General features: G+C 39.0%; 1 protein-coding gene across 4 annotated transcripts in view; it reads right to left on the bottom strand.

Moving 5' to 3' along the window:
* The window catches only part of LOC113199507 (solute carrier family 28 member 3-like), a 121,786-nt gene that overhangs the window by 28,343 nt on the left and 73,200 nt on the right, over nucleotides 1–20,243 (bottom strand). For all 4 annotated transcript variants that reach the window (XM_077796994.1, XM_077796996.1, XM_077796995.1 and 1 more), the window contains 3 exons: nucleotides 9,039–9,131; nucleotides 6,274–6,362; nucleotides 4,252–4,343 (listed from right to left, as the gene is read on the bottom strand). In XM_077796994.1, coding sequence (XP_077653120.1) covers nucleotides 4,252–4,343; nucleotides 6,274–6,362; nucleotides 9,039–9,131 — 274 coding nt within the window. The remainder of the gene's footprint in view (nucleotides 1–4,251; nucleotides 4,344–6,273; nucleotides 6,363–9,038; nucleotides 9,132–20,243) is intronic.

The raw sequence follows: 20,243 nt of genomic DNA, 5'->3' as shown, positions 1-20,243 counted from the left end.
GCTCTACCTAGATGTTAACCAACTCCCTCATTGAAGAGGACTGTCCAGACTGCAGCCTCACTGCTTCCTTCCCTCCCTCAAAACCCCCTGGTGCCCAAAACCAAGAAACACACAACCTTGAGGACCTAGGCCTTCTGCTTTCCTCAGGGCTGGCCTTGAATAAAACTGATTTCTTTTTGCCAACACTCATCTCTCCAATATTAGTACCCAGTGAGGGGCAGCCCAGATACTTGATTCTGGTCACAGAAAGGGTATTATTTATTTTCTTACAGACTTTAATTCTTGAATCCTGATGCTCAACCATTTAGCTTTTCTCTTTTTACTCTCCCCCCGGTCCCCATTCAGATTCAGTAGGTGAGCTACTATCAGAAAAAGTTTAAGTATTAAAGCAACACTGGACAGAGAGGTATTGTTTTTCTAGGTTTGCAGCTTAGAATTGGCCTAAGCTTGAGTAGGGAAATAAACCCACCAACAATCTCTAAGTGCTACAGTATTTCTAAGGAAAAGAGTGGGAGCAATGACTAGAGCAGGCTTTTGAAGAAGCAGATTCTCAGATGAGAATAAGCTCCCTGTTTTTAAAGGTCAGCAAGCTACAGTCTGCTGGTCTGCTCCTTGTTTTGTAGGTGGCAAGTACAAATACATTGTTTGCTTGTATTTGTACTCTATACATAAAGTTTTATTGAAACAGAGCTATGTTTGTTTAAATATTGTCTGCCTGTTTTTACCTCAACATTACCTCAACATTGTAAAAGCAATCTATGATAAGCCACAGGCCAGCATCATTCTGAATGGAGAAAAATTGAAGGCATTCCCTCTAAGATCTGGTACAAGACAGGGATGCCCTCTCTCACCACTTTTGTTCAACATAGTCCTCGAAACACTGGCCAGAGCAATTAGACAGACGAAAGAAATTAAAGGCATAAAAATAGGAAAAGAAGAACTTAAATTATCACTATTTGCAGATGATATGATTCTATACCTAGCAGACCCAAAAGGGTCCACAAAGAAGCTATTAGAGCTAATAAATGAATTCAGCAAAGTGGCAGGATATAAGATCAACATGCATAAATCAAAGGCATTCCTGTATATCAGTGACAAACCCTCTGAAATGGAAATGAGGACAACTACTCCATTCACAATATCCCCCCAAAAAATAAAATACTTGGGAATCAACCTAACAAAAGAGGTGAAAGATTTATACAATGAAAATTACAGAACCCTAAAGAAAGATATAGAAGAAGACCTTAGAGGATGGAAAAATATACCCTGCTCATGGATAGGCAGAACTAACATCATCAAAATGGCGATATTACCAAAAGTTCTCTATAAGTTCAATGCAATGCCAATCAAAATCCCAACAGCATTTCTTGTAGAAATAGATAAAAGAATCATGAAATTCATATGGAATAATAAAAGACCCAGAATAGCAAAAACAATACTAAGCAGGAAGTGTGAATCAGGCGGTATAGCGATACCAGACTTCAAACTATACTACAGAGCAATAGTAACAAAAACAGCACGGTACTGGTACCAAAACAGGCGGGTGGACCAATGGTACAGAATAGAGGACACAGTAACCAATCCACAAAACTACAACTATCTTATATTTGATAAAGGGGCTAAAAGCATGCAATGGAGGAAGGATAGCATCTTCAACAAATGGTGCTGGGAAAACTGGAAATCCATTTGCATCAAAATGAATCTGAATCCCTATCTCTCGCCATGCACAAAAGTTAACTCAAAATGGATCAAGGAGCTTGATATTAAATCAGAGACACGGCATCTGATAGAAGAAAAAGTTGGGTATGATCTACATACTGTGGGATCAGGCTCCAAATTCCTCAATAGGACACCCATAGCTCAAGAGTTAACAACTAGAATCAACAAATGGGACTTACTCAAACTAAAAAGTTTTTTCTCAGCAAAAGAAACAATAAGAGAGATAAACAGGGAGCCTACATCCTGGGAACAAATCTTTACTCCACACACTTCAGATAGAGCCCTAATAACCAGAATATATAAAGAACTAAAAAAATTAGACAATAAGATAACAAATAACCCAATCAATAAATGGGCAAAGGACCTGAACAGACACTTCTCAGAGGAGGACATACAATCAATCAATAAGTACATGAAAAAATGCTCACCATCGCTAGCAGTCAGACAAATGCAAATCAAAACTACCCTAAGATACCATCTCACTCCAGTAAGATTGGCAGCCATTAGGAAGTCAAACAATAAGTGCTGGAGAGGATGCGGGGAAAAGGGCACTCTTGTTCATTGCTGGTGGGACTGCAAATTGGTGCAGCCAATTTGGAAAGCAGTATGGAGATTTCTTGGAAAGCTGGGAATGGAACCACCATTTGACCCAGCTATTCCCCTTCTCGGTCTATTCCCTAAAGACCTAACAAGAGCATGCTACAGGGACACTGCTACATCGATGTTCATAGCAGCTCAATTCACGATAGCAAGACTGTGGAACCAGCCTAGATGCCCTTCAATAGATGAATGGATAAAAAAAAAATGTGGCATTTATACACTATGGAGTATTACTCTGCATTAAAAAATGACAAAATCATAGAATTTGGAGGGAAATGGATGGCATTAGAGCAGATTATGCTAAGTGAAGCTAGTCAATCTTTAAAAAACAAATACCAAATGACTCCTTTGATATAAGGGGAGGAAACAAGGACAGGGTAGGGACGAAGAGCTTGAGAAGAAGATTTACATCAAACAGGGATGAGAGGTGGGAGGGAAAGGGAGTGAGAAGGGAAATAGCATGGAAATGGAAGGCGATCCTCAGGGTTATACAAAATGACATATAAGAGGAAAGGAGGGGTAAGACAAGAGAATACAAATGGAAGAAATGATTTACAGTAGAAGGGGTAGAGAGAGAAAAGGGGAGGGGAGGGGAGGGGAGGGGAGGGGGGATAGTAGAGAATAGGACAGACAGCAGAATACATCAGACACTAGAAAGGCAATATGTCAATCAATGGAAGGGTAACTGATGTGATACAGCAATCTGTATACGGGGTAAAATTGGGAGTTCATAACCCACTTGAATCAAACTGTGAAATATGATGTATTAAGAACTATGTAATGTTTTGAACGACCAACAAAAAAAAATAAAAAAAAAGAACACTATGGAAATAATTTGCATGTATCATAGTTCTCATATAAAGGGCTTCCTCTAGAAATGATGAAGTTTCTTTAATTTCTACGAACTATACTTTTCTCCAGAATAAAAGTGACTTAGTTTGGCTTCAAAAAAAAAAATTTTTTTTTTTTAACCACAATGGCAGAGTTGCATTGTTTTGATAGTATGTATAATATATCACCAAGCCTAAAGTACAACCTGCTAAAGGGAAAGATTATCAACTTTGGTGTTTCCTGTTTCAGCTATCTGAGAACTAGTGACACTTGTGACACTGGTGGTACAGCAATCTTGGTTTAATGTCTGTAGATTTGAGTGGGATCATTTACATTTTGTAGACAGAGTGTTCTTATTTATTTATTTATTTATTGGTACTTGGAATTGAACTCAGGGTGCTCTACTCCTGAGCTATACCCCCAGCATTTTTACTTTTTATTTTGAGCCTTGCTTAACCTTGTTATCTTGCTTGCTAGAATTGCTGGTGTGTGCCACTGCCCCAGCAGGAGTGTTCTTTAAAATGGGATATGGAGGGAGTAAAAGCAGGAGATATTCTGGTTCTGCCTTCAGTCAAGAGGAGTGGGCTAGTTGGCTCTAGGCTCTACATCCTGTATTCACGTGCTGCAAGTAGGTTTTTGTTTTGTGACCATCACTGTGCCTGCCAGTTACTCAAGTTTTTCCAGATTTGCATTAACCAATGCACCTCTCCAAATCCATATCACAATGACAAAGTCTTTGTGAGCCCCTAGAGCAGGGTAGGTGCTAAAGTTTGAATGTTTTCCCTAAAGTTAACTACTGAAAACTTAATGCCCAAATTCATATGTTAATAGTTAGGATTAGATGAAGTCTGATGGTGGGGCCCCCACATGACATAGTGGTTTTATAAAAAGAACAGAGAACCCAGTCTAGCATGCATACTCTGTCTCAAATTAGGATTCCTTTTGCCACATTATGGTGCACAAAGAAGGTCCTTGCCAATGTTAGCACCTTGACATTGGACTTCCAAGCCTCTGGAACTGTGAGCTAAATACACCTCTATTCTTTATAAATTACCTATTCTATTGTATAAAATGGTATTTCTATTGCTTTTTGGTATTTACCTGCAAGTAAAATGCTCCAAATGATGTATCGAATAGTAGTTTTGTGTTTTTTATAAAAATCATAAACTGTATCGTACTTCCTTTCCAAATACCTGGAACACAAAAGCAAAAAGGCAGAGAGAAGTAAACATGAAATAAACCGTGATGCTAAGGCTAGATTAATCTTTGTAAAGCAAGCAAGAAAATAACAAACATTCACAAGGCATATGTCTTACAAAATAGAAATGGGAAATTTATTTCATTTTAGATGAAAATCAGCCATGGGTTGGATTAATCTTCACAGAATTGAGTGTGCCAAACCCTGAGGAATTAGATGTAGAAAACATGTTCCTGGGAACAGAGCAGGGAAGATGAGTAACTAACTAAAAGCTGAGATATCCCATATTTCACTGCAGAATTGTCGCCACCACAGTAATGTATATTCATGAGAATTCTGTGCAACTTAATCTTGTACCAAAGACAACTTAGTAATAAATCATTTGTAAGTAATAGCAGCACAATTTCTTTTAAAAGCTTCATGTAACAATTGTACCCCACTTTTTTTGCAAAAAATTTTCACATAAAATATGGTAAATCATGAGAGTCCTTCTGAATAGGAAGTATCAGAATAGATCAGTCATAATGATGGGTATTATTGCATGTTACTCTCATTGTTATGTATGTGTGAATATGAATACTGAGCATTAGAAATGCTCTGGAAGATCTTGGGTGAATAAAAGTAGAATAAAGACCATGTTTTTCATGATCTATTTTAGGAAAAGCTAATAATATCCACCCTTAGTTGTGGATATGGTGTTTTTAAAAAAAGAATCAGTGACAGAGAGTGACATTTAATAGGTACATCTGTCTGTTGTAGGTTGACTTTATTTTTAATTGTAGGGGATGTGTGTTGTTCATTATAGCAACCTGACTCCACAGAGCAGAGTGGTTGGAGAAACACACTTAGGTTATTTGGTTTATCTAGGTTGAACAATTTCCAAATACCTGATGGTTATTTTAGTACCAATAACACAGTGAAACCTGAGTATATCTGACCATGAGAATTTCTCAGCCCCTCTGGGTCAAAAACTCATTAAGTAAAATAAAGGATGAAATTCAGCTCAGTTTCTAGTGGTAAATATTCTTGATGGTTTATATGTGGCAAGACCTCCCAACCCTAATTCTGACTGATTCCATAATACCTTCATATATATATAAATCATATTCCTCAAACCCAGCAAGGTGGCACATCCCTGTAATTCCAGCAACTCAGGAGACTGAGGTAGGAGGATCAGAAGTTTGAGGCCAGTCTCAGCAACTTTGTGAGACCCTCAGCAACTTAGCAAGACCAGGGATGTAGCTCATGGTAAAGTGCCCCTGGGTTTAATTCCCAATATAGGGAAAAAATATTCTTTCCGAGATGTAGAATTTTAAATCAAATTTATGTGGGATTTCTAAAATGGATAAATATTGTAGTGTTATAATAAGAGTACCAGACAGTCTTGAACTAGGGATCAAAGGCTGAAATTCCAAGTTAGTTCTGTTTTTCTCTGGCTGATTGACCTTAGGTAGGTCACTTCTCTGAGCTTTTTTCCTGGTCCCAAAATTAAAGGTAATAATCTTGCCTCTCCTACATTATGGTAGGAACCTTGGTATACAAGGTAAGAGCAACAGTTTGTTGAGATTTAAAGTGGATTGAGTTTTGAGAAATCGATTGTTATTGATTGACATTAAGAAGATAAATTAACTACTTTTGTATGGACTGGAGCGATTACTTGGTAATTTGCACCTTCAATTAGAAGACTGTCCTGGGTGAATTTAAATCTAGATATTGGGTTCCCAGAACATCAGCCGTCTGAATTGACTACATCGATCATACTAGAGCTCCATTAATTTTTCTGAAAATGGTGTTGAGTGGGTGGGGATGGGAGTGGTGACAGTTTCTAATAAATCATAACAAGTGTTAAAATTTAGAAGGGGATAAAACAAAGGGACTTATACAAATAGGAGCCCAGGCATTATTCCCTAGTTTAAACGCTCTACCCTTTCTGATGTGTGTCCTGGTCATCCTCCATGTCTTCTTCTTCTTCTTTCCTTAGAGAATCCTGCTCAATGTTGACCAACTCTTCACCCTGGAAATCATTAGAGCTGAGATGAAATAAAAAAAAAATACTAGGCATTATGGACTCTGGTCTCCTTTGCTCAGAATTGTGACCAAGGATTTCCAATAGGTCTTTTAAAATTGTTATGCAAGAAAATGGCTCCTATTATCTACTGCATAGACATTTTTTCCTCCTATAATTATGAGAAATGCAGGATCACACTTATCTCTCCCCTTCCTCCCAGAGGAGCCGTTGGCATTCTTTCCTTATGAGAACAGGCTCATCTTTCTGCTTTTTCTCCTGTCTCTACTGTAATTATTCAACACCAGTTCTGTTTTCAGGCTAGAGTTAAATGAAGTTTAATATCAGAGGCTGCATAAATCTCCCTTTATACTATACCAGCTCCAGTTTCCAAAGGACTGAGACCAAAACTACTTTTATTTTTCTGGCAAGCTCACTGCTTGGTCTGCAGAGGTGAATCCTAGCTCAGCATCTTCAAGAGATGACAAACCAATGTTCCCTTGGGACATAACATCCTTCTATCATTTGGGTTGAAGGGGAATATTAATATTTCCCTTACCCAGCAAGGCCTGCTCTAATTAATGGAATGCAGTATATACTTGAGCCATCTTTCATGGACTCTCTTTCTAGGTACAGTCTGAGCTCTCAAATATCTACAAACCATCTTATTCCCAGGAAGGCACAGAAGGTTTTATCCCCTTTTCCATTCTGCAATAATGTCTCATCTGATAGGTCTGGCTGTTGTAACCAACAGCATGGAAGCTTGCGGTGAGGGGTATACAGATGTGGAAACAGTTTTGAATATACACTAAGAGATAGGGTGTCAAATTTCAGCTTTTGTCATGTGTTATAACCACTGTGGCCTCTGATTCTCTGTACTTTATATTATAAATTGTTAGCATGCTTCTGAAAAGAAAGAATCTTCAAAGATCACATAGCTCTGCTGGGTGAGGCAATGCAAACCTATAATCCCAGTTATCTTGGAGACTAGTGCAGGATCACAAGTTTAAGGCAGACCTGGGTAACTTAAACCCTGTCTCAAAATTGAAAACAAAAACAAAACAAAAAAGAAAACCGAATGAGGTTGCAGCTTAGTGGTAGAGTATCTCTGGGTTCAGGCCCCAGGACTAAAAAGAAAGAATAAAAAAGGTCCCTTCAGTGTTCTAATGCCAAATTCTGTTACACTTATGATTCAGATTACCTCATTTTTCTGGTATGGACCCCAGAAACTAGGAAGGGGAGAACAAAACCTGAAGAAGGACCAGCTGAGTCCAAACTGAAAATGCTAAGAACAGGGGTAGAGATGATTCTTATTTCTTTATTTCCTTCTAAGATCAGCTTTACCCATATTCAAAGTTTGGCTAACAATTGTCAGATGGTTGTTATTTTCTTGCAGTGACAGTGTCCCAAGTTATCTACTCTTTATGGAAAGCCCAGCATTAGTATCCTTTTCTCTTTTTTCAATACTTTCTTATCTTTTTAAAAACACAACACCAAAACCCCTTGACCCCTACAATCATGGGGCATCTACCCTGCACCTTCCCTACCTGCAAAGAGTTGTCCCTTCCCTGTCTGGCCACTGCAAAGGAGTGCCTTTACTTTTCATGACCACTTCCCTACTTCCTGTTCACTGCAGAACCACTGTGATTATGTTTCTACTGACCAGCTTCTGCCAAAGTCAAACAGGGCTTACTTTGCCAAATCTAGTAGCTATTCCTCAGTCTTCACTTTTCTGATTATAGTTGTAAAATAGATAAATAATTTTTTTTAAAGTAGACTTTTTGGAGTAGTTTTAGGTTCATGGCAAAACTGAGATGAAAGTACAGAGATTTCCCATGTATCCTCACACAGCCTCCAGACTATAACATCCTGCAACACAAGTGTATATTTGTTACAACTAATGAAGCAGCATTGACACATCGTTGTCACCCAAAGTCCACAGTTTACATTTAAATTCACTTTTAGCGTTGTGCAACTAACATATACTCACCATGGTAGCTTTGTGCAGAATTGATTCATTGCCCTAAAAATGCTCCTATTCATCCTTCTCTTCTCCCGAACTCCTAGAAACCATTAATCTTTTTACTCTCTCCATAGTTTTTCCTTTTCTAGAATGCCTTATATTTGGGATGGTATAGTATGTAGCCATTTCAGATTGGCTTCCTTCACTCAGTAACATGCATTTAAGATCCCTCCAGTTCTCTTCATAGTTTGATAGTTTTTTCCTAGTGCTGAAAAACATTTTGTTGTCTCAATGTACCACATTTATTTATCCTTTCATCTACTGAAGGACGTCTGCTTCCACATTTTGGCAATTATGAATAAAGCTGTTATAAATATCTGTGTGCCAGTTTTCATGTGGACTTAAGTAGTTTTCTTTTTTGTTTATGGAAGAATAATTAGCGGCACAAACACTTTTTACAATGTTTTACATTGCTACCTAATAAAAGGGATAGTATAATCTTAATATAGATGACACATGAATGTGACTTTTTTTTTTGCCATAAAAACATTCTAAGTTCCAATAGGCACTGATTCTTTTATTCCTTGGATTTGTTCTCTAAATTTTATTGCTGGGGATAGAACCCAGGATCTCAAGTATGCTAGGCAAGCATTCTATGACTAAGCTGCATCCCCAGCTCTGTTACCATGGTGATGAGTCCCTCAACCACCGTCCAGCTCTACCTGTTTGGTGTTTCCTTGTTCCCGGCTTTGTACAACTCGACTCCTAATTGAGCTGTTTCCGGATATGTTCTGGTTTTCAAGAAGTTCTTCATTCTAAGAAAAATGTACAGAGTACAAAAATAAAATGTCAAAGCTCCAACACAAATATTGTTCCATAAATGACACCTAGAAGAATTCTGAAGGATGAGATGTGGAAAGATTTGGTGTTCAGATGAAGCATCTGATTTAAGAAATTGCACCTGAATCAGGCTCAAAAACACAGTTGATTTTTGTTTTGTTTTGTTCTGATAGGAAAGATCTGTGTGTTCCAGGTTGAAGAAAAGGAAGAAGGACAAGTGCTCTCATTTAGGACAGATAATGTCCTAATGAGCAGAGCTGGACCGGCTCGGGGGCGGGGGGGGGGGGGCAGGTTTCCACTCTCTACCACCCACATTACACAGGTTTTGGACTTACAAAGGGAAATAGGATGTGGCAAACCACAGGCCAAATAATTTTATTCTTAGATGTTGGATTTACGGGATGCTAATGTTTTGTGTGGTTTAAAGTAATGGCTGGGAATTGTTAGAATTTTAATTCTTGGTAACTTTGCTTTTAGTGGAGACCCAGAAAAACGGCAATCCTACTCTTTATTCATGTATCCATTTATAAAAATACTTTAATAAACTAATATATATTACTTTTTGGAATTCAAGAAGAATACTTGAATTTATTTTTAGCAGCTGATATTTTAGCACTTTAACTTTTCAAATTAATCAGAAGTCTCCTCTAACACATTTATGAAGATTAATCCTGTTTATGTTAAACCTAATTTACTCACTTTTAACTGTTAACTTTGGGCTACCCATGAAAACCAAGATATCAGACAAGTGAAGCTAATAGTATAAGTCATCTTTTCTGCTGAGGAAAAATCCTAGAAACAATGGATATTACATCCTGAACATTTTATAGAAACCAACACTGTATTGATTGCCTGACCATCTAGAGAAATTTATGGGTTGAATTGAACATTTTTTTTAAACTATTTTTTAAGTTATACATGACAGTAGAATATATTTTGACATATCCTATATACATAGAGTATAACTTTCCATGTTTGTGGTTGTACATGATGTGGAGTTACACTGGTCATGTATTCATATAAGAACATAGGAAAGTTATGTCCAATTCATTCCACTGTCTTTCTTATTCTCATACCCCTTCCCCCTTATTCCACTTTGTCTAATCCAGTTAACTTCTATTCTTCCCTCCCCCTGCTGCTTATTGTGAGTTAGCATTCCCATGTCAGAGAGAACTTCAGCCTTTATTTTTTAGGGATTGGCTTATTTCACTTAGCAGGATAGTCTCCATTTCCATCCACTTACTGTCAAATGCCATAATTTCATTCTTTATGGCTGACTAACATTCCATTATGTATATGTACCACATTTGCTTAATTTATTCATCTGTTGAAGGGCTCCTAGGTTTGTTCCATAGCTTAGCTATTGTGAATTGAGCTGCTATAAACATTGATGTGGCTATATCACTATCATTTGCTAATTTTAAATCCTTTGGGCATATGCTGAGGAGTGGGATAACAGAGTCAAATTGTGGTTTCATTCTAAATTTTCTTAGGAATCTCCATACTGCTTTCCAGAGGGGTTGCACTAGTTTGCAGTCCCACCAGCAATGTATGAGTATGCCTTTTCCTCCCACATCCTCACCAACATTTATTGTTACATGTATTCTTGATAATTGCCATTCTAACTGGAGTGAGATGAAATCTCAGTGTAGTTTACTTGCATTTCTCTAGCTAGAGATGTTGAATATTTTTTTCATATATTTATTGACCATTTGTCTTTCTTCAGTCAAATACCTGTTCAGTTCCTTTGCCCATTTATTGTTTGACTTATTGTTTTTTTTGTGTTAAGTTTTTTGAGTTCTTCATATATCCTGGAGACTAATGCTCTATCTGAGGTTCAGCGGGCAAAGATTTTCTCCCATATATAGGCTCTCTCTTCACATTCTTGATTGTTTCCTTTCTTGTTTGATACCACCCCATTTATTGATTCCTGATTTTACTTCTTGTGCTTTAGGACTCTTTTTGAGAAATTCATTTCCTAAGCCAACATGGATGGATATTTGGGTCTACTTTTTCTTCTAGTAGGTACAGGGTCTCTGGCTAAATGCCTAGGTTCTTGATCTACTTTGAGTTAAGTTTTGTGCAGGTTGAAAGATAGGGATCTAATTTGTTTTTGCTACATATGGATTTCCTGATTCTCCAACACCGTTTGTTGGAGAGGCTACTTTTCTCCAATGTACGTTTATATGTCTAATATTAGATAACTGTATTTATGTAGGTTTGTCTCTGTGTTTCTAGTCTGTACCATTGGTCTTTATGTCTGTTTTGGTGCCAATACCATGCTGTTTTTGTTAGTATAGCTCTGTAGTATAGTTTAAGGTCTGGTATTGTGATCCTTCCTGTATCACTATTCTTGCTAAGGATTGCTTTGGCTATTCTGGGCCTTATGTTTTTCCAATGAATTTCATGACTGCCTTTTCTATGTCTATGAATAATGTCATTGGGATTTTAATAAATCTGTATGGTGCTTTTGGTAGTAAGGCCATTTTGACAGTATTAATTCTTCCTATCCAAGAACATGGGAGATTTGTCCATCTTCTAAGGTCTTTCTCAATTTCTTTCTTTAGGGTTCTGTAGTTTTCATTATAGAAGTCTTTCACCTCTTCTGTTAGATTAATTTGCAAATATTCTCTTTGAGGCTTGGACTTTTTTTTTTTTAAGATTTTAAGTCATGTGAACCAAAAGGCATTTGGATCTATTTCTCTTTTTTTTAATAAAATTTAAATTATGATTGCTAATTCATCTATATGTCAATTTTGGTACCATGTAAATGATATATAGACAAAGACACATATATGGACACACATACAATACATAGGTTTTTATATACATAAAAAATGCATTTTTATATAGAGAAAACCATGATTTTCAGCTTTCTCTTGAGTAGTTGACCTCTGAATAATGACAGTGGGAAAAACAGGGTGCAGAAGAACCTCTCTAGTTAGATAAAACAAGACTATCCAAATGTTTCCTAAAAGTCTCACCTTTGGACATTGATGCACTGAGGGCCAACCCTTCAACATATGAACTTTTCAGGGACATTCCGGGTCCAACCCATCACACTTTATAAATGCTTAACAAAATATATTAATGTAGGTGCACAGGATTCTAATGTGAATTCGCCTCAAAACCTTGAGCAAAACCATGACCTCAAAAAAATACAGAAATTAAAAAAAATATGACATGGTCATATTCCTCTAGTAAAGGAGCACGTGGAACATGGAGTGTAATTTTGGATCAGATTAGAGTCAGTCCAGATATTTAAAGAGTGTAGGAGTCTGTGAAATATTCAGATAAAAGTTCTCAAGGCAAAGAAGATTTGAACATGTGGCATTGTTCCATTTTCCTTCCTTATGCCCAGCTAAAGAGACTAGGAAAAACCACAGGAAGATGGGCATCCCTGATATTCCTGAGTCTGTCAGAATGCCTTAGAGCTGACCTGTCAAGCTCTCTTGGAGAGGTGACCCTACAGCTTGAGGTAATGACTGCATTGTCCCAAGGCAGAATTCAGACCTCTTAAGCCTCCTCATATGACCTATGACCTTGTCTAGCTGGCCTTTCCACATCCCCTCCTTCTATTTCTTCTGTTCTCTAGCATTAAGGAGAAATCTAGCAGAACCTCAGAGTTTAAGAACACATAAAATAACCATTTATTTCCACAGTAGCTTGGATTTAAATGTGACACTTTTTCCCCTATCCTGGTCTCAAACTGACTTGGGCCCGTGCTCATGGGGCTTACATTTTAGATGGGCATCAGGGAGTTAAAGAGTAGGGAAAACTGACATTTTGAGCATAGGAGGCAAAAATCTCATATTCAGGACACTTTTGATCATTTTTTCCTTTTGTAAACCATCAGGGCAAGTCAGCCAGAACAGAGACAGATAGTGGTTGATACCTCTGAAGGCTATTGGGGTCAGACTCAGGACACGAGGCCTTCACACAGCACGAAGGATCAGCTGCCTTCATTTGTCTCAAGCCTACCTCTGTCCCCCACACCAACTTTCTCCCACAGAAAAGGAACTGAAGCAAGTCAGAACCAACATTCCCAACACTGAGTGAAGGAGGACCAGGCCCGCCCACCCAGCAAGCATGTCACCTGAATCTGAAGTCTGACAGCCATGCTAGTCACTTTTTTTAAGTGGCTGGTGTTTAGAGAGAATTTGTCCACTAACGAAAAAAGCACAGAGAAGACAAATGAGAGCTCTCGCATCCATATTACTCCCCCTTTCATAGATCCCTATACCCTGCTGGCTACAGGCTTCACCAGTTTCCTTCTGGGGTCTTTTCTTGCAAATTTGCAGAATAAAATCCATGGACAATGACAAAAGGGAAGAGTGAACAGAGTACCAAGAATCAGAGGTTGAAAACAGAGTTTCAGAAAAGGCTGAATGGAGAAAGCAACCAGAAAAGAATTTAGGTAACTGAAGATAACCAATAACCAATGATGACTGATGAAAACTGGTGAGAACCAGGTGGAAACACCAAGTGTTATGAAGCTGGGGCCTTCTGAGAAACTAAGGCACCAAAGAGCCCCTCTTCAAACCCCAATTCTTACACTAAAGTCAGAACAATTTCAGACATGTTGCTCAGAGTGACAGAATGAGCTTGTTGTAGGGACAGAAAAAGGGAAAGGGGACAAGGGAGGGAGTGGGTCTTCAGAGAGGAGAGGGACAATGTACCTCTACTGCACTCCAGTTTTATTAGAGATCCTTGAGAAGTTTCCAAAGAATTCAGCCTGGGTCCACCTCTTGACTTTTAACCAACAGCAGGGTGACATCAGACTTTCAAGTCCCCACTGCCATGGCAATTCTAGGTCACCTTGGTCCATGCTGACCAGTTCTTACAGATTTTGTAGTTAGGAGTAACTATCCTTATCTCTCCAGAGTTTCGGGATCTGATTACAAAAGTCTCCTGGGTTTCTCCCATTGACATTTATCTTTCAGATAACATTTCTCCTGCAGATAACAGGAAGTTTGCTAAGGAATGTGACATATCCTGTCCACTTAGGCCAGTCAGGGCTGCAGGTAAATTGCTTCTTGGAAAAGAAAGGATGTTGGGGTCAGCACAGGGGGCCCATTTTATGGACTTATTCTCTTAGTCATGTGTTCTCTCCATCTCATCTATCTGTACCCTAACACTGATATATAGCAGACACTAACAAAGTTTTGTTGAATGAATGGACTATGATGGTTTTAATGTCCTGCTTCTAGAGCAGTGCAATACTTTTGGTTGCCTGGTATAAAACACAGAGAAAGAAAAATAAATATATTTAGTATGGGAAGGCAACAAAATGTTGCTAAGGGCCAGAGTTGACTTATAGGTACTGAGGGCCTCATTTTCCTACTCTCCTACTTTAGACAGCTTTTTGTCATTGTCACCAAAACATCTGACCTAAGCAACGTGAAAGAGGAAAGATTTATTTTGGCTATGGTTTCAGAGACTTCAGTCCATGGACGGTTGTTTTGAGCCTGAGGTGAGGCAGAACATGGTGGAAAGGAGTGGCAGAAGAAAGCTGTCCACCCATGGCAGCCAAAAAGCAGAGAAAGTCAGGGAGAAAGGGGCCAGGGACAAAGTATATCCCCAAGGGTGCACTCCTGGTGACCTGCTTCCTGTAGCCATGCCCCACCTGCCTACAGGTCCCAGCCAGTAGTCCATTCAAATTATTAATCCACCAAAGTAATCCACTGATGAGGTTATAGCTGTGATGATCCAACTGTTTCCTAAAAGCTTCACCTTTGGACATTGATGTACTGTGGGCCAAGCCTTCAACATATGAACTTTTCAGGGACATTCGAGGTCCAAACCATCACCATCTTATGAATGCTTAAATGTTCTGGAATATCAAGTGGCCTGAGTTGCTGGAAAAACGACACAGGTCACTAAGGGATAGTACTTAGGGTCCCTAATTACATGTGTGACACTCTGTAGGTTACATCTTCCCAAGCCTCAGCTCTTTACTCCTACCACACGGGACACTGCTTTCTATTTGGTGTTCTTAGTCCCTTCCAGAATCCTGACATTTTCTGGCTCCCTTAGGAGCTTCAGTTTCTTGATGCTGATTATTACTGCCACCTGGTGGCACTATCTGGAACTCCATTTGTGGAATGTGGATCTTTCCCCTTAGGTTAAAGAAGGTGGAAGGGGTATGGGGTTGTGTTCTAAGGGGACAGAGTGAGTGTTCCAATTTATAGTGAAAGGAGTATCTCTGGATGAATTTTTCATTTTGTAGTGGGATTACTTCTACTCCCAGCAGAGTACAGGTCTTGGCCTTTTTGAATTTTCAAGAGGAACAATGTCTGCCACTTGAGCATTTACAACAGAAATAGTGGGGTTATTGTGGGTGTTGATTGGTGACTGGAAAGTGACCAATTAGATACAGATTTCTTTTTCTTCAAATCAGAGCCTTGGGGCCATAATAGAGGGCTTATAATGACTTCTTAGTCCTCTGTTTCTTTCCATTTATTTAGCAATTCAGATTACCTAGGTACCTTTGTGTCCCCAACACCTATAGCCATGACTTCTCAGGGAAAAACCTATCACTCTACTGAATGGGTGAGAAAGTCGTAGGAGTTGTACGACTCTAGGCAGTGTACAACATGCCCTGTTTAATTTCTCTAGTTTTAGTTTCTAGGTGTACTAAAGGGGATGGTCCTGGATTAGGTTCCCTTTTAAGGACAGATCCTTGAAGCCAGGAACACATTGTGTCTGGGGTTTGTTTCTCTTTGATCTTGTTCTTTTTATGCTTCTAGAATGACTACACGTTCATGGTGGTTATTATAGGCAGGTGGACAGGAGTCTAAAACTTTATTTTTGGTACTGGAGATTTACCACTGAGCTATAACCCAAGCCATTTTTGTTTTTTATTTGAAGATAGGGTCTTGCTAAGTTGCTGAGGCTGGTCTTGAACTTTTGACCCTTCTGCCTCAGTCTCCTGAACTGCTGGGATTACAGGCATGTAACCCTGTGTCTGGCGACAGTTACCTTTTATACTAAGTTCTTCTTTTCATTGAGTTTCAAAATAATATCATAACTCACAGAAAACTAGAAACTACTAAAATTAATCCCCACCACCACCCCAGCAGTGGTGTCCCCTTCCAAAAAATTTTAGCTGATACACGGATACCAAGCTTTCCTTGAAACTAGGTTGATAAAAAGGGTACCCCTAGTGGGGAAACTCAGGGAATTTTCCCTAAGGAATGGCTGGCAGGTGCTCCTGATCCCTTTTGTATTTTTCTCCATCTTGCTGCCTGATGTGTGAATGGTTCCATGCAGGCCATGGCTACAGGTCCCATCCCAGAGATGTCAGAGTGATGAGTTGGAGGAACACGGTCTCTGAAAACCTTAAGGAGCATGCTCATTCCAGCTCTGCCTTACCTACCTCCTGAGATGAAACTAAGTTCTCCCCAGTTACTTCTGGCTTTTGCTTTTACTTTGCCTGAATGATACAGTATTTATGTACTAGATGATGACACTGCATTCAGCCCTCTGCATTTGATCCTCACAAAGGGTCTGTGAGGCAGATTCTGTGATCTTCACTTTTACAAATGAAGAAACTGAAGTCAAAGATAGGTAAATCATTTGACTTGGGTTGTACAGTCAGAAACAGCTGAGGTAGGATGTGAGCCCAGACTGTCTATCCCCAATCCATATGGTGCCTGTTAAAGACTGACCCTTTGGGCTTTACAAATATGGAAAGACATAGAAGTATACATGTGGATTCAATTCCTTTTGGTTCCCTTTAAATTCAGAAAACTTGATTTGAATTTGAGATGCTAAAATGCAAGACTAGAGCTGGGCTTGGTAGAGCACCCCAGGGTTTAATCCCCAGTACCGCTAAAACCCATCAATCGATAATACAAGAGTAGAAATAATAGAAGTGTTCAAAGTACCAGAAATTACAGCCTCTCTAAGCTGTGTTCCAGCTCTGGTGATCATTTCCCAAACAGAATAGCAGCCTTCCCCACACTACACACTTCAAATATCAATGGCTTGTCATTCTCTGTTTTTTCCCTCCCACTGTGCTTGGATTGCAGGACATGGCTTCCATTTTTCAGTTCTTGTGGCCAGGACTCCATGTCACTATGCCAGGGGACCTTTTCTTCTTTCCAGGATTTGCTCTAATCAGGTAGCTCTGACTGTATGAGTGGTCATGCTAAGGAGGTGCATTCGGGCTTCCAGACCTGAGGCAAGAAATGAAAACCTCAACCAGCTAGGAGATATTCATCCTGCCCTTTCTTAGGATGTCAGTCACTTAGGTTTATGAACATGTAAATGGTCCAAGAGTCAAATGTGATGCTGGTGAGGACCCCCAAGGAGTTGTTTTGAAGATTTTTAAATGATTCTGGAACCTGAGTGAGTTCTGTGATGTGTTGGATAATCTAACTTGACTGGAAGGCTTTATACTGTCAGATCAGATTTAGATTCTTGATCAAAGCTGATTATTTTATTTTCTTTCGATTAATATCTACTATTTACCAATTTCAGACTTCTCTTATACCTTTAAAACAATTCTAGAAGCAGTCAATATAGTATATTCTGAGAAGTAATCACTCCTTAAATACTATGAATATTAAGGTCCCAATGCCTGAAACAAAAATGGGACTTTTGTTACTGGCAGCTATGTCAGAGAATCTGTCTGGATCACAGGTGGCTGATTGCTCAACTGCATAAGAAATAAGCAAACAATGAAAAACGGATAATGAAATCCATGCAGTTTGATCACATGGGGGAGAATCATTTAGATGGTTTATCCACTGGTTTTACAGAAGCAGTTACAGTTTACAGAAATGAAAGTCAGGAGATATACATATATAAATTAAGCTAGGCTATGTTATCCAGAGAGCATGTTCTCCCCACCCTAGGGGGTAGTTTTCTAGCTTTTTAGTTTCCATTCTTGGTGTGAAGAAATCTGGACTGTAAGTTGAAAAGCTGGATACTCTGTCCCCTGTTCTCTGCAACCCAGTGCAAGGCACAGAGGTGCTGATAACTGCTTTTGAATGAACAGAAAGATATTCCTAGAGCTTGTTGAGCTTTTGAGTAGTGGTTAAACAATGCCTACAGTTGAGTACAGACCAAATAGAATATGTTATGAGTTGTCTCCTCCAAAACTCTCATTGAAATTTAACTCACATTATGAGATTTCCCTTATGAGAGGTGGGACTAGGTACATCATTAAGAGGTGACTAGGTCTCTGAATTCAGAGTTTAATAATGAGTTAATGGGATTAATGAATTAATGAATTATTTTGGGAATGAGTAGACATAAAAGCCAGTTTGATTAGACCTCTCCTGAGCTCCCTGTCTCTCATCATGTGGTGCCCTGCACTGCCTCAGAACTGCCAATAAGAAGGCTATGTGCAGCCCCTTGACCTTGGACAAGAACTGAGAGCCTCAATAAACCTCTTTTCTTTATAACTTAACTAGGATATGGTATTGTGACATTAGCAACAGAAAACAGACTAAGACAAATTTCCTTTCCCTGCTTCTCCAAGAATGTTCCCTGATGTCCAAACTCTAAGTGTCCAAATGAAAGTGCCAGAAATACAAACCCAATTTTTGTTGTTTTACTGAGCTTCTGCAAATGATCTAACCTTTCTGTAATTATTTTTCTAAACACAGAATAGGACCAGAATAGAGCAACTGCCTCAAATGGTAAACTTAAAATTCCAAAATGCAAATACAAATAAGTTGTAGCAAGTGGACCTTACATAAGCCTTGGGACTGCTGTTTCTTTGAATATTTATTAAATGATCTGTATTAGTCAGTGTCATGTTGTGATTCAGACCTTGGGTTCTGTTCATACCTGGGTTCAACTCAACTTACTTTCTTGAGGCTGCATGCCCCATTGTGTGGGAACGGCAACGCTGCCTACCTACTGGGTTGTGCAGCTTGTTCAATGCTGCGTAGTCAGTGCTCATGAAATTTGAATTAAATTTATGATTTAGTTGGCTTCTTACTTTTTTGCTTTGGAGCATTTATAGTCATGTTGTCTTCTACCATTAAAATTTAAAGCTGGGTGCGGAGGTGCACGCCTGTAATCCCAGCAGTTTGGGAAGCTGAAGCAGGAAGATCAAGAGTTCAAAGTCAGCCTCAGGAAAAGTGAGGTGCTAAGCAACTCAGTGAGACCCTGTCTCTAAATAAAATACAAAACAGGGCTGGGAATGTGGCTCAGTGGTTGAGTGCCCCTGGGTTCAATTCCTGGTACCAAAAAAAAAAAAAAAAAGGTTTATAAAAGTCAAGATCTGTTTGGTGAATCTGATCTCTTCAAATTATTTGGGAACATCCCCTCCCCATTTTACAATCCACAAATGTCAAAAGTTTTAAGGCTGTTTCTCTATGTACCGAGCTTTGCCTAAGAAAGACTGCCTTTTCAAGGATAGTACTCTGGCCTCTGATCCTATTGCTCTTGCTCTCTTGGCTCATGTAACCTTCTGACTCAAGTCTTGGGTTTTTTTTTTTTATTGATTGTTCAAAACATTACAGAGCTCATGATATATCATCTTTCATACATTTGACTCAATTGGGTTTTGAACTCCCATTTTTACCCCAAATACAGATTGCAGAATCACATCTGTTACCCACTTTTTACATAATGGTATATTTGTGACTGTTGTAAAGTCTTGGGTTTTTATAAATCCTTTAATGGGAGTTAATAGGCACTAGACTGTTCCTCCTTGAAACATTTCTGTTCCTCTGGCCTGTTGGTGTAGGTTAGAGGCTGGGGAGGAAGCAGCACTTCTAGTGGGAGGCTCACACAGCCAGCCTCGGGCTTACTGACACACATTCCTTGCACAATTCTGTCACCTCTGACTGCCCTGGGTGGTTTTGAGGTAGGGAAAAATAAATAAGAAATAAGCAGAGAGGAGACATACAGGAAGAACAGGAAATACAATTCAGAAGGTCTGGCTATTTCTCCAGACCTGTCAGTCCCTAAACCAGTCTCCCAGGCCTGTTACTCTCAGATTCCTGGGAAAGCTGTAAGTTAACCTCACACTATTAATTATTCCCCCAATGAACAGATTAAGCAAAGAGAGATACAACATTTTAAGAAGCTTGTGATTTAGGGGACTTTCCAACATTATCTATTGA

Source organism: Urocitellus parryii, chromosome 4, assembly GCF_045843805.1.
Source record: "Urocitellus parryii isolate mUroPar1 chromosome 4, mUroPar1.hap1, whole genome shotgun sequence".
NCBI classification, from domain to species: Eukaryota; Metazoa; Chordata; class Mammalia; order Rodentia; family Sciuridae; genus Urocitellus; species Urocitellus parryii.
Note: the sequence above shows the minus strand (reverse complement) of the source record. Positions and strands in the feature narration are given on the sequence as shown.